Raw genomic sequence first — 14,707 nt, 5'->3', positions numbered from 1 at the left:
TACAAATATATCCAGGAGCTCTAGTAGCATAGTGCCTAAGGCACTTGACTGATAACCAGAAGGCTGGAGGTTCAAACCCACCAGCCACTCCTCGGAAGTAAGATGGGGCAATCTACTTCCATAGTGATACTGCCTCGGAAACCCAAGGAGGGGTTGCTATGAGTGGGGTCCAACTCAACGGCATATAACAACAACAACAACAACAACAAATATATCCATGAATATAGTACAGCATACAGGGGACAAAGTTATAAAAACTTCTTAGCTGTAATCAAACACCTTAAAGGAAATGAGTTGCTAGGCCTGGATGCTTAGGACTATACATAGTCTTGGGGGCCAAGGTGAATTGGAATAACACAGTCCACAAAAACAATGTTCTATATGCTACTTTGGTGAGCAGTGACTGGTGTCTTAAAAGTGTGTGAACAGCCATATAAAGTGCAACTATTGGTCTCTCCCCGTCCGAAGCAAAGAAGAGTGAAGAAAATTACAAACAGGAAACAATCCAAAGGATTAATGAAGCATGTGAATCCCAGCCTTCACGACCCTGGGACAAGAACTAAATGGTACCTGCTACTGTGGCCGACCACTCTGAAAGCGATCACAATAGGAGGTCCCAGAAAGCGTGGGAAAAAAGTATGGAACAAAACTCAAAATCATAAAAACGACCAGGCTTACTGATCTGATGAAGACTGGTGGAACCCCTGAGATTACAGCTCTTAGACACCCCTCAAGATGGGAACTAAACAAGCCCTGTGGCTCAACTTTCAGCTAAATGATACACAGGCCTATAAGGTAAACCACAATACCAGGAAGGTATGCACTCATTAGAACAATCAACCAGACTTGATCAAAAGGACTGCATTTGCCCAGGAATAAAGGTAAGAAGGCAGAAAGGGATAGGAAAGAAGGAGAAAGGGAATGGTAAACACAGGGAGGAAGTGGGAAGATGTTGTTACATTCCAGGGATTGCAATAAATGTTAACAAAACAAAATCCATCTGAACTGTTGAATGGAAAACCAACTTGCTCTGTAAACTTCCACCCAAATCACAATTAGAAAAAAAAAAAAAGAGTTGTTTTTAAATATCAGAATAATTTAGAAACACCATGAAAATTATACTTAGCTGCTTAAAAAAAAAATAAATTACAGAAAAGCTAACAGAATATGTAACTATGTTTTAACAAAATTTCAGAGAAATTAAAACTAGTCTTTGAATTGATAGAAACTGAGTCACAAATAGACTTAAACACCATATAATTTAAATTGCTATACAATAAAAAAACAAATAAAATGAAAAACCAACTGAAGGAGTCCCAAAGATTATAGTCCTGAGGTGCTCTTCAAATCTTGAATTGAAACTGTTTTCTGAAGTCACCTTTAAACGAAGTAACAGTTTAGCCCAAAGAGTAAAGACTGTCACCAGTGAGTATTGTGGTTTTTTGGTTTTTTTTAATCTATATAAAACCAAAGGGTTAACAACTATTTTAAAGCATCGATGAGGTTGTTGGAGGGCACAGAGTTTATGTAGATGGAAGTGAAACTACTACAACAGAAATAACAAGAATGCAGCACAATGTGAAGAATGTAACCAATGTCACTGATCATTATGTCTGTTGTTGTTATGTGCGACCCCTCCTCGGGTTGCCAAGGGAGGTGAGGCGGTATCACTACGGAAGTAGATTGCCCCATCTTCCTTCCAAAGAGTGGCTGGGGGGTTTGAACCGCCAGCCTTCTGGTTAGCAGTCAAGTGCCTTAGGCACTATGCTACCAGAGCTCCTATCATTATATCTAGAAACTATTAAATGAGAGTGGGTCTTGCTGTGTATATTTTCACCAAAAATAAAATTTTTACAAAAAAATGGAAAAGTTTTTGTAGCAAATTATGACAAAGGTAAACTTTTTATATATGAGAGCTCAGGAAAGTTAAAGACATGACCCTAGCAAACAAAGGCGTCAACAGACAATTCACCTAAGAAAATAAAATCGGTAAACAAATATATGGGAAAATGTTTAACCTTTAGCAATCAAAGCAATGTAACTTTAAAATGAAATATACCTAAATAATGATCATTATGTAGCCATTGAAAATGGTTATTAAGGAGACATACAGCAATTTTAGGAGCTCTGGTGGGCAGTGCCTAAGGCATTTGACTTCTAACCAGAAGGCTAGAGGTTGAAACCCAACAGCCACTCCTCAGAAAGAAGGTTGGGCAATCTATTCCTGTAGTGAAACCGTCTCAGAAAACCAAGGAGGAGTCACTATGAGTCGGATCCGACTTGACAGCAGTGAGTGAGACAGCAATTTTAAAATCTGAATTTGTGATTACATCTATGTAAAAATTATGTATGTATGCATCTTTTCCTTTTTTCAATCCTTTTTTTAAAAAAATAAAATTCATTATTATAAAAAGTATTTTAAATATATGCAAGGGCATTAAGTAAAAAGGAAAAGTCTTCTTACACCCTCCACTCCTACTCCACTCCCTAAAGGTATCCTCTGGTTTTTGGTGTTTGCTTTCAGACAAAAACTTAGGTCTGAAGTAACAAAATTAGGACTATCAACTTTAAGACTTTGAAAGTACACACGAAAATCCCCAGAAAAGTTCACACCTCATCATCTTCACACTAAATGTGCTTTTGCCCAAGGCCCAGGATAAGAATACATTTGAGTGTCTACTGTATTTAACACAGCAACTGTAAGATACACAGGCATCCTCCTTGTGCAAAGTGCAAATTTATGTTCACTCCCTGAGGTTAGGTAACTTGCAAAACCAGAATCAGAACTCACATCTGCCAAAACCAAAAGTCTTCATTCTTTTCACTTCACAAAGGCATCTCAATATTCAAGATTTTCAAAGATGTTTTGCTTATAATTACTGAATTTGTTTTACTTAATTATAAGTATTATGAAACCAAAGAGTCATATGATTTTTCTTAGTAATCACCACAACAGCTACTAGTTACTGACTGCCTAATATGTATACTATAAGCTGTAATGTCTACAGTTCTTACTTAGTTGGAGACTTGGCTGTGTTTCAGCTAGCTATCCTGTAGGGTAAAAGGGTTTTGGTGAGGACAAGCAACCTAATCTTCCCACTTGTAACATTGTTACTATGCAAAAGAGCACTCAATCTCAACTACTTTAACAAATACACTTTTAAAACAACCCACTTTTTACCAGAACTGCTATGGCAGTTTCACCAAGGTTTAGCAAAGTGAACGGAGATTTCTATGTTATACTACTGTAAGAGGCTAAGAATAAATCCCATTCCATACTTACCCTTGGTGATTATCAATACATAAATTACCCGGTCTAAATAGCTACATACTGTGGACACTTAACCACATACATTGGGTGTCTCCCTGAGGTGGTTAAATTTGCTTTCTCATCTGTAAAAGGAGAGCTTTATCAACCTCCTACAAGGGATCCCCCCTCAACCTTTAAATGAGGCTCCTCAGTCTGAGTATTCTAGAAGCAAACTTTTCTTTTGAGCCATCTAATAAATGTACAGTTAACTTATACTGAGTTAACTCCTTTATTCATTTTATTTTCTTACATCTCAAATGTCCTAACTTCTGTTTATGTGATCATCACAATGCATCAGCCTGGATATATCTAGATGTTACTGGAATTTGATCCCATTTAGGGGACGGGAGATCTGAAGAGCCAGACCATCCCAGAAAGTGTTCTTATGCCAACAAGACAGACATATGCACAAAAGAGGATTTGTTCTCAAGAACTGATTTCTTTCCAAGATACTCTTTAAATTCCCCTAAATTACAGAAAGTAAAGTGCCTCTATTCAGTACCAAGCTCTTGTTAATACCATGTAGTTTCTAACTGTCTCTAAGCAGGCACAGCTCCTTACTCTCCCTTTAACAAGTCATGTGTGCCCTGCCCAGATAGGGTCTGGGCACTGAGCAGGAGGAAGGTGACCCACGACAGGCACAAAGTGCTTATTAGAAAACCTCTGAAAGAAGAAACCTTAAAGTGCCAAGAATGTACAGGAATTAACCTTCCACTGACCTTTAACCTAACTGAATTTTCTTCTGTTTCCACTGCTACTGATAAATGCTCACCTGCAGGCTTCCCTGATTCCTTACTCCCTGCCCAGTGTTTCTGTCTATCTGATAAAATTCTATTCTTGGTTCTTTTCACCTGAACCGACTTCTGATCTTTCTTCCTACTATTTCCTTCTGTCCAAGACCTAAGCATCTACCATACCTCATATATTTAAATCTCACCTCCTTCAACTGAGTGAAAATAGTATTCACTTCTACTATATACAATCATTCCTTCACCCAAACAAATGTTAAGCTCAATCAAAAGAGGCAAAATGATAAAAATAAAACCACTTTGAGCATAAAAATGTCCATTTAAAGATGCCTCTCTTCCTAAAGTCCTTGATCTACTGCGTATCCCTTAGTAAAAAGCTTTGAATCATTAGGTAATATTTCATTAGAATAATATTATATTAAATTAATAAATTTTAAATAATTAAATATGGAAGCAACTCTCCAAACAATAAAGAAAAGCAGAATCTCTGTATTTTCTATTGCCTAGCTACTCTCAGTGCAGACATTTATGAAATCACCCCTAATTTTCTCACTTAACCTTTGGGGAAGCATGAACCCATACGCACTCACAGAACACTCTTGTCTCTCTCTCTCCACACATAGTCTCCTACTTCTTACACTCACTGTCTCCATACATTCATATGCACTCTCTACACTCGCAGATTTCTCCCTTCCTTTCTCCACACCCTCTCCTCTTAATTCCCAAGGAGTTCTGTTACAGGTACAGGAGAAAACAGAGTGCCCCGAGATACACAATGGGGCTGCTGTATTTTAAGGTGGAGCTTTTTGTGGGAGGAGTAGAAGTATTATAAATAGAACTGGAGAGGGGAACCTTTTCTCCCTTGGATCTCTCGGATCTCTCTTCCTGGCCTTGAAGCTGGTGTAAATCTCAGACCTTGGGGCTCCTCCAACTTGGGAGAGGCAGGGTTATGAAAGAAACAGGACGAGGCCAACCCAATAACACAAACTGGACTTGGTGCTAGAGAGGAAAGAGAGACCCTAGGAGCACACGAGGTCCACTCTTCTGGGTAAGAAAACAGAACTAAGAGCTGAAACCCTAGCTAGTAATGAAGAGCATGTAACTGTCTGCAGTGCACCGTGAACATTATTTAGGGGCCACATTTAGGTGGCCAGTAGGGATCCCAGCTCTCTTTCCTAGGCATGACATTCCCCAGGCTTCGCTTCCCAGTCTTCTCTAGTTAAAAAATCTAATTAGGTGCTTCCAAAGTTGATTTCCTAATCAAAGCTTTAAACAAACAAACAAACAAACAAAACACTGCATCCAGATTTTATAGGATTGTCTTCATTTAAAAAAAAAAAAAAAAAAACAGGCACATTTCCAAGATCCCAGGCAGAGTGTGCCAGGGCAATCTGCCATTATTATGCCCTCTCTCAGAACCCAAAGGGAGCTCTGGTGGTACAGTGCCTGAGGCATTTGACTGCTTGCTTACCAGAAGGCTGGCGATTCAAACCCACCAGCCATGCCTCAGAAGGAAGGTTGGGCAATCTACTTCTGTAGTGATAGTGCCTTGGAAACCCAAGGAGAGGTCACTATGAGTCGGATCTGACTCCACAGCAGTGGTTGTGTTTGTTGCATAACCCAAAGCATAAAAAATAAAGGCTATAACAAACGTCTGACTACCTTAGTCACTTTCTACGTATGAAAAAGCACCCAATTAAAAAACACTCCAGGGGTTCATGGTCCCCTAGATGGTTTTTAAAGGAAATGAGCTACTTTTCTATACTGGAAAAAACACCTGACAGAAAAGAACATCATCTCGAGTAGACACAAATGAAACATCTCATTAGTGCAGCACTTTTGGAAGGAAATGTGATGAAGAGCATCCTTGTATTCTCTACTCAGGCTATTATATCTCGGCATAAGGCAGAATTCTATTCAGGGTATCAGGTAAATGAATGCTTTAAATCCTGTTTCTCAACTAGAGGGAGCCATCAGAACCACTGTTGTTGTTGTTGTTGTTGTTATGTGCCATCGAGTCGGACCCAACTCATAGCAACCCCTCCTTGGGTTTCTGAGGCGATATCACTACGGAAGTAGATTGCCCCATCTTCCTTCGGAGAAGTAGCTAGTGGGTTTGAACCGCCAGCCTTCTGGTTAGCAGTCACATGCCTTAGACACTACCAGAGCTCCTATCAGAACCACTAGAGGCATTTAAAAATTATAAGTGTCCAGATCTTCCAACCAAACCTAAACTCACTGCCATCAAGTCAAGTCTGACTCACAGCAACTCCCATTGGGTTTCCAAAGCTGTAAATCTTTACAGAAGCAGACTGCCTCATCTTTTTTCCATGGAGTGGCTGGTGGATTTGAACCACTGACCTTTTGGTTAGCAGCCAAATGTCTTAACCACTACACCACTATAGCTTTTGCTAACCTAGACCTACTAAATCAGAATTTTCGTGGTAAGGCCTAGATACGTGTGTTGTTCTTTTTTTTTTTTTTTTCCTAAAGTTCCTCAAGTGATTCTAATGTGTACCTGGTTAAGTACCATAGAATAAAATAATGGAAACTATTCTTCAATTAGAAGGAGGACTGGTGATGTAGTGGTGAAGCAGCAGACTGCCAAGCAAAAGGTCAGTGGCTGAAACCCACCAGCCACTCTGCAGGAGAAAGCTGAGCCAGTCTGTTTCTGTGAAGACTTACAGTCTTTGAAACCCTATGGGGCAGTTCTACTCTGTCCTACAGGGTTGTTATGAGTCAGAATCAACTCGATGGCAGTGGGTTTGAGTTGTTTTTATTTTATTTATTTTTGTTGGTTTGCTATTCTTCAATAACTAAAGTAGACCAAGAAAATTTAGGTATTAGTTTGCTCACTGAAATGAGACAGTTGAACAAGATTAGTCATGGCAGTGGTGGAAGGGGCGTTAGCCAAGACACTCTGTAAAAAAAGAATCTGACTGTGGAAACTCAATATTCAAAAGCAGAACTACTTTGGATAGGGGAAAGGAAGGTATGTTGGGGCTCTTCCCCTTCACCCTCAGAACACCTCAACAGAGCACTAAGGGTCAACAGAGCAAAAGATGGTCTTTCAAACCAGCTGCAACTTTAAAATTCTTTGCCCTTCCAAAAGGACAGGTCTATGATTCAAGTGGCAGAGGACTTAAAATTTTTGTTTGTGAGGCCCTCATAAACTTTGTATGAGAAAACCATCCCCCCTCTTTTAACAATACTCACCTCTTACTATCTAACATTCCATTTAGAAGAACAATTATCATCCTCCCCTCCCATCACTAGTTTGTCCTCCCACATGAGTCTCCTGGAAGGGCTTTAAGCTCAAAAAAACCTGGCCTCAAGAAAACACACCAAATACAAATTAGTAGCTGCCCTAGGGAAGACAAGAAGGAGAACAGGACCAGAGAGGGTACAAAGGGGACTCCAACTGTGCTATTAGGCTTATTTCTTTTCAGAAGAAATGGAAAACATCCCTGGTCAATTCATTTTCAACAAGGGTGCTAATTCCATTGAATGGGGAAAGCTCAAAACAGATCAACAACCTAAACGTAAGAACTAAAATCATAAAACTCTTAGAGGAAAACATACAGGTAATGCTTCAGGGTCCAGTTTTTGACAATGGATTCTTAGACATGACACCAAAAGCATGAGCAACAAAAGACAAAATAAAGAAATTGGACTTAATCAAAACTTAAAATTTTTCCCTCCTCCACCTTGAGACTAGAAGAACTGCATGCTTCCACATGCACTACTGATCGTTCTGATCAAGGACACAATAGAAGAATCCTGCAGGAAAGGGAGAAAAATGTGAAACAAAACTTCACATTCCCAAAGAATCCAGTCTTACTGGTGTTATTGATGGTGGAGTCCCTGAGACTACGACCCTGAGCTGCTCTTCAAACCCTGAATTGAAACTATCTCCTGAAGTCAACTTTAAACTAAACAATAGTTTAATACAAAGTGTAAAGTTTGTCACTAGTGAGTACTACAATTTTTTTTGTTTGTTTTTTTAATTATCTATATTATATAAGACCAAGGGAGCTCTGGTACCGTAGTGCCTAAGGCACTTACTGCTAACCAAAAGGCTGGCAGTTCAAACCCACCACCCACTCCTCGGAAGGAAGGTTGGGCAATCTACTTCCATAGTGATACCACCTCAGAAACCCAAGGAGGGGTCACTATGAGTTGGGTCCGACTCAACGGCACATAACAACAACAATATAAGACCAGAGGGTCAACACCTATTTCATAGCATAGATGAGGAGGTTGGAGGGCAAGGAGGTTAAGCAGAGGGAAGTGAAACAACCAGAAAAGAAATAAGGAGAATGTTGACAATAATGTGAAGAATGTAACCAGTGTCACTGATCATTATGTCTAGAAACTATGAAATGGGAGTAGGTGTTGCTTTTTTCACCAAAAATAAAACTAAATTATAAAAATAAAAATGTTTGTGCATCAAAAGACTTTATCAATAAAGTAAAGAGACAAACTACAGACTAGCAGAAAATTTGGGGGAACCATGTATCAAATAAAGGAGCCCTGGTAGTATAGTGGTTAAGGCATTTGGCTGCTAACCAGGTCAATGATTCAAACCTACTAGCTGCTCCATGGAAGCGATGAGGCAGTCTGTTTCCGTGAAGATTTACAGCCTTGGAAAACCAAGAGGGGTTGCTATGAGTCAGAACTGACTTGATGGCAGTGAGACGAGATGCTAGAGCTATCAGATAAGGGTTCAATATCCAGAATATATAACGAGCAACAGAAGGCAAACAACCCAATCCAAAAAAAAAAAGTGGGCAAAGTTCTTGAATAAACATTTCACCAAAGTAGATTTACAAATGTCCAACAAGCACATGAAAAGATGCTAAATGCCATTAGTTATTAGGCAAATACAAATCAAAATCATAATGAGATACTATTTCACCCCCACTAGGATGACTATTTTCAGAAAAATAAAATACAAGTGTTGGCAAATGATGTGCAGGAATTGGAATCCTCATCCATGCTGGTGGGGGAATCCAAACAGTGCAGCCACTGTGGAAAACAGTTTGGCAGTTCCTCAAAAAGTTAAATACAGAATTACCATATAACCTAGCAATTCCACTCCTAGGTATATACCCCAAAGACTTCAAAGCAGGGATTCAAATAGATGCTTATATATCAATGTTCACTGCAGCACTATTCACAGTAGCTAAAAGGTGGAAACAATCTAAATGTCCAACAACAGATGAAAAGATAAACAAACCTGGTACCTACATACAATGGAATATTACTCAGCCATAAAGAAAAATGAAGTCCTGATACATGCTACAACATGGATGAACTTTGAGAACATTATGCTAAATAAAATACATCAGTAAGAAAAGACATGTATTATATGATCCCATACATATAAAATATCTAGAATTCCACAAATGTATAGAGGCCAAAGTTGATTAGTAGTTCCACTTCCATCAAGTCAGATCTGACTCATAACGACCCCTCCTTGGGTTTCCGAGGAAGTATCACTACAGAAGCAGATTGCCCAACCTTCCTTCTAAGGAGTGGCTGGTGGGTTTGAACTGACAGCCTTCCAGTCAGCAGTCAAATACCTTAGGCACTATGCTACCAGAGCTCCTTGATTAGTAGTTACCAGGGGTAAAAAAGAGAAGAAAAGGGGGATTTACTGCTTAGGAGATATTAAGTTTCTGTTAAAGGTGATAGAAAGATTTGGGAAACGGATAATGGCGATGTTGCACAACATGATGAATATGTCACTGAACTATACACCTAAAAAGTACTGAAACAGCAGCTCTTAATACCACAATTTAGTAAATAAATGAATAACACAATGAAACACCATTTTCCCCTAAAAAAAAAAAAAAAAAAAGGAGGAAAGATCTGGAGGGTTAATGTTTGTTACCTCTGGGTAGTGAATACATGGATATTTGTTGAATTGTTCTCTGGACTTTCCTGTAGCATTTTAAAGTTTTTAGAATTTAAAAAAAAAAAAAAGAGAGAGAGAGAGAAAAGAAACTCTTGTCTACCCGCACCATTTGAAATATCCTTTATTTTCATTAAATTTTTATTAAATACCTTTCTTTATCCCTCTGTAGCCTTCTCCACTTAATCTCTGATTTACAGATCTGCAATTACATTCATCTACCCTAGGACCTTACAAATAAACACAAACACGAGAACAAAAGAAATGGACCGCTGATAGTGAAGCAAATCAAAGTCTAAGACCACAAGATCTTGAAGCATCTGAAAAAGGAAAACAGCAGCTATAAATTCAATTTATAAAAAAAAGAGGAGATGCTGCCTTTGGTTAACTGTTCTTGAATACTGGCAAATGAATGAACCTACACTCATAGCAGTCACTACAGTCTGTGACTACCAAACCACATAACTACTCCCCAAGTCATGGAGAGAGGGAATCACTTCATATACAAATTAAAACCAGTTAAAAATTAATGAAATATTAAAGCTACAAACTTCAAACTCTAAAAATGTTATTTCTCCCCCACAGCCAATAATGTCCAAAACCCTAAAAATGTCATTTCTCTCCCATAGCCAATAGTGTCCAAAACATGCACCATAAAACTGAACAGCATAAATCTGGAAATTTTTCAGTATACAGAAATGCCAATCAGAGCGTTTCATGATAAACTGCCATCAAACTACTTGCTCCCATGAATAAATACCCTACCTATATTTATTCTCTCAACTACTAGCCTCCCACAATTACACTTACAACACACTCAGAGATCTTTATCTGTATCCACACCATATCAGTTGCCTTCTCCCAATCTTCTCCCTAGTCAGCCAATCTTTACCTCTTTGCTTCTTCCAAATGACAAAGGTACTCATAAGCCACATTCTGACGTCTCCTTTCATCCATCTCCTCTGCAGTAAGTCTCTCATTATCCAGGACAGCTAAAACATGAAAGAAAGAATATAAATACAAAGATCTGTAACATTCCTAAAAGATAAAAGAATGGCACAAGATCAAATTCCTCCCAGTCACCTAAAGGGTCAGGGTAATCAGTGAACATGTGGATAACAAAGTATACTACAACGACTTTCCTAAAACAAGAACTTTGGGGTTTCCATTATACTTATCTTAGCCTTTCTCATATAGTATAATAATATGAGTATCAATAAGTTTTGGTGTGACCTTGGAAAATGCTATTACTTGAGACTAGGGCCTAAATTTGTCCTTATCTACCTGCTAGATAGATAAAGATCTACCTTTCTAAATACGGCAATATGATCATGTTCTCTTATTTCATCAATAACCAAAGCCAGTAGTTATTGAAAACTAAGTACAAGCACTATGTTAAGCATTTTACATGCATCACTCAGTGAAGCCACACAATCCTATCCTATAGTGATCACTCCAATTTTATATACGAGGAAACTAAGACTGGGTGGGCTCAGCTCAAGGCTAGTAAGTAGTAGGGGCTACATTCAAACCCAGACATTCTGCCTCCTAAGCCTATGAGCTTAACCTGCTTAATCTGCCTCCTGCATGGGTAACCCCAGTATGGAATAAATTCCTAAATCTTTCCCATGGTATTCCAGGCCTTCTCAACCTGGCCCCAACTAATTCTGGAAAGTCATCTCCTTCTTGAGGCCATTCTTCCCACCACTGTACACACTACACTACTGAGTTCTCAGCAAGCACAGGTCGCCTGTGGTGTCTTCTGTCTTCAATATCTTAATTCGTGCTCTTCTCTTTTCATATCACGTCTCTTGCCTCACCCTACCCTGCCAAACTTCTCTACACAGTATACTTGAAGGCTCTGTTCAAATGTCACCACTTGTATTCACATTGGCTTCCCAATCAAGCCCCTTCTTCTCCTCACCTTCCTCGCTGTTTATGCCCAGTTAGTTAGGCATCTCTTATCTCTATTACATCTTATTGTTACCAGGTTGTACACCTGTCTCTCTGATTAAAAAGTTCTTGAAGGCAGGGCCTGGTCTTCTACATCTTTAATTTCCATGTTTTAATTAACACGGCACAATGCCTCACATATAACAGATGATGAGTGAAATTATCCTCAAAACATAACATTTTTCCCAGAATATAAAATAAAACTGAAAACCTCAAGAGATCCAAAAGGACTCTCCTAAGGGTCAAGGGTAACTAACCCATCTACAGTACAATGATGTTCCAAGGACAGACACAGAAAAGGGGATTCAGAAAATGAGGAAGTCAGAAAACTTTTTTTTTGTTTTTTAAAAAAATTTTATTTTGAAATCCTGACGAAGGAACTAAGCCCGAAAATACTGAAGTGACTTGTCCAAGGCCTCATCTCACAGCTAGCCTACAGCCATGCAGGTCTGAACCCTGGGTCTACCTCGCAGGCTCCCGGGTAACGCATCGGGGAAGCACCTTCCCACGAGGCCGGAGCAGAGCCCCAGTCTCCGGTGCCCGGGACACGCCCTGCACCGTCCTCCTGCCACCTCACCCTAGGCCGCCTCCCCATTCTCGCTCGAGTTGGGAATCGGAGGCAGTAAGTGGGGGACCTCTCCGACAACTTAGCCCATTTTAAGGAGGGGAAGCCTCCGAGGTATTCCCCGTCGGCTCTGAGAGCGAGCTGCATGAGAGCCGGGGGCCTCGCCACCCACCATCCCTCTCGCTTGCAGCCCTACCGGGCCAACTCTTCCGGGTCCTCGCGGCCCGCAGCCGCCCTGCCCCACCCTCCCCGCCGAGCCCCCGGGAAAAAAAACGCGTTGAAGACAGTGAACCCTATCTCGATGCCTCCGCGCCGCAGAGCCCCACACTCACAGCCATAGTGCGGCCGAACCACGCCCAATGCGTCAACTTCGTCCGCTGCGGACATGGCGACCAAGCCCGGGTCGTTGGCGAGGAAGCGGTGAGACGGTAGAGGCGCGGGCGGCGGCAGCTGTACAGCTTACAGAGTGCGCGGTCTGATCGAGCTCCAAAGACCCCGCCCCGCGCGGCCGGCCTCGCCTTGCGGGTCCCGCCCCAGCGGCCCCGCCCTGCTGTGCTGTCTGGAGCGGGAGAAAAAGGGCAGGGCCCAAGCTCCCAGTCCCGCCCCCGTGCCCCGCCCATCCTTCCGGCCGTGCCCTATGCCCCGCGCCACCGGGAACCAGCGGAAGGAAGGAGGCGGAGCCCACCAGAGCAGTTCGCGCTCCTCTCGGCCCTGCAGAAGGTTCGCGCAGTGCAGCGAGCTCAGCCAGTTTGAACCTCAGCCACATCCGCACCTCTGATATAAAGGCCATTTTTGTCCGCGGCGTGGATTCAAAACTGTGGGCCATTTCTTTTCCCCTGTTGTGCGAGCCACGCTTCTCTGAACCAAGGGCTCAATGAAGGCATCCTTTGAAGTGGCCCAACGTGTTCTTGTTGGATACTCTCCAAACAATCTGGCAATCTGGCCTCAATCCTCTCCCAAATTCACCAGCAGTCGCAGATTAGACCAGCTCAACACCCCTCAGTACTTAAGAAGTAGATGCTAAAGCAGGAGAAGTGTCTATTCAGACTTCCCTCGTAGGCCCCTGGCACTATTCTTCATGTATTCTTTTTATCCGTGGAGAGTGGGAGAGGGGGCTCTTTGCCCCTCTTAGGGATGCCTTGCCTGTTTCTGAAATGTAGGTAATCTACATAATCCGGTTGTCAAGCTGTTTCCGGTTTTTTCTTCACCTTTTTTGAGGAATTATCCATATATATATGCCAAACCAGACCCCTCAGAAGACCCAACTCATTTTTTCAACTCTCTGATGGACATTTTCACCTATGAATATTGCAAAAGCCAGAAAACTAAACCCGTTGGGGTTCAGTTGATTCAGTAGATTAGAACTCATGGCAACTCCATGTGTGTCCAAGTAGAACTTCACAGGACTTTCAATGGCTGTAATTTATGAAAGTAGATTACCAGGCCTTTTTTCCACAGCACCACTGGGTTGATGCAAATCACAAACTTAAAGTTAGCTGAGCACAAACCATTTGTGCCACCCAGGGACCTTGTGAATCCTACAGACACTTCAAATTCACCCTATCAAACATTTACTGTGCTCCTGCTCTATTTCCTCTTTTTAAGATCTCTCCCATAGAGTAGATTCCAACTCATAGTGACACTATAGGACAGAGTAGAACCACCCCATAAACTTTCCAAAGCTATAATCTTTATGGGGCTCTGGTGGGCATAGTGCCTAAGGCACTTGACTGCTAACCAGGAGGCTGGTGGTTCAAAGCCACCAGCCACTCCTTGGAAAATTGGGCAATCTGCTTCTGTAGTGATGTTGTTGTTCTTGTTGTTGTTCTTGTTGTTACGTGCCATGGAGTCGGACCCGACTCTTAGTGACCCCTCCTTGGGTTTCCAAGGCAGTATCACTACGGAAGTAGATTGCCTCATTTTCTTTCCAAGGAGTGTCTGTAGTGATACTGCCTTGGAAACCCAAGGAGGGGTCGCTGTGAGTCAGATCTGACCCAACAGCAGTGAGTATGATTTTCTTGGTAATCTTTATGGAAGCAGACTGCTACATCTTCTGCAGAGTAACTAGTGGGTTCAAACTACCAACCTTTCAGTTAGTGGGTTCGAACCACCAACCTTTTGGTTAGCTGCTGAGTGCTTAACCACTGCACTAATAGAATCCTCAGTTTCCAGTTGGGACACGCCAGGCTCCTTGCCTCACCCTCAACATCCAA

General features: G+C 41.3%; 1 protein-coding gene across 1 annotated transcript in view; it reads right to left on the bottom strand.

Annotated features, from left to right (window-relative positions):
- The window catches only part of IQGAP1 (IQ motif containing GTPase activating protein 1), a 135,277-nt gene extending 122,396 nt beyond the window's left edge, over window positions 1-12,881 (bottom strand). The window contains exons 1-2 of the mRNA XM_007945136.2: window positions 12,827-12,881; window positions 10,869-10,968 (exon numbers count right to left, since the gene is read on the bottom strand). Coding sequence (XP_007943327.1) covers window positions 10,869-10,968; window positions 12,827-12,881 — 155 coding nt within the window. The remainder of the gene's footprint in view (window positions 1-10,868; window positions 10,969-12,826) is intronic.
- Window positions 12,882-14,707: the final 1,826 nt, after the last annotated feature.

Source organism: Orycteropus afer, unplaced genomic scaffold (assembly GCF_000298275.1).
Source record: "Orycteropus afer afer isolate SDZICR_OR568_19922 unplaced genomic scaffold, OryAfe1.0 scaffold00132, whole genome shotgun sequence".
Classification (NCBI taxonomy): domain Eukaryota; kingdom Metazoa; phylum Chordata; class Mammalia; order Tubulidentata; family Orycteropodidae; genus Orycteropus; species Orycteropus afer.
The sequence above is the reverse complement of the archived record's forward strand: the minus strand, read 5'-3'. Positions and strand labels throughout refer to the sequence as shown.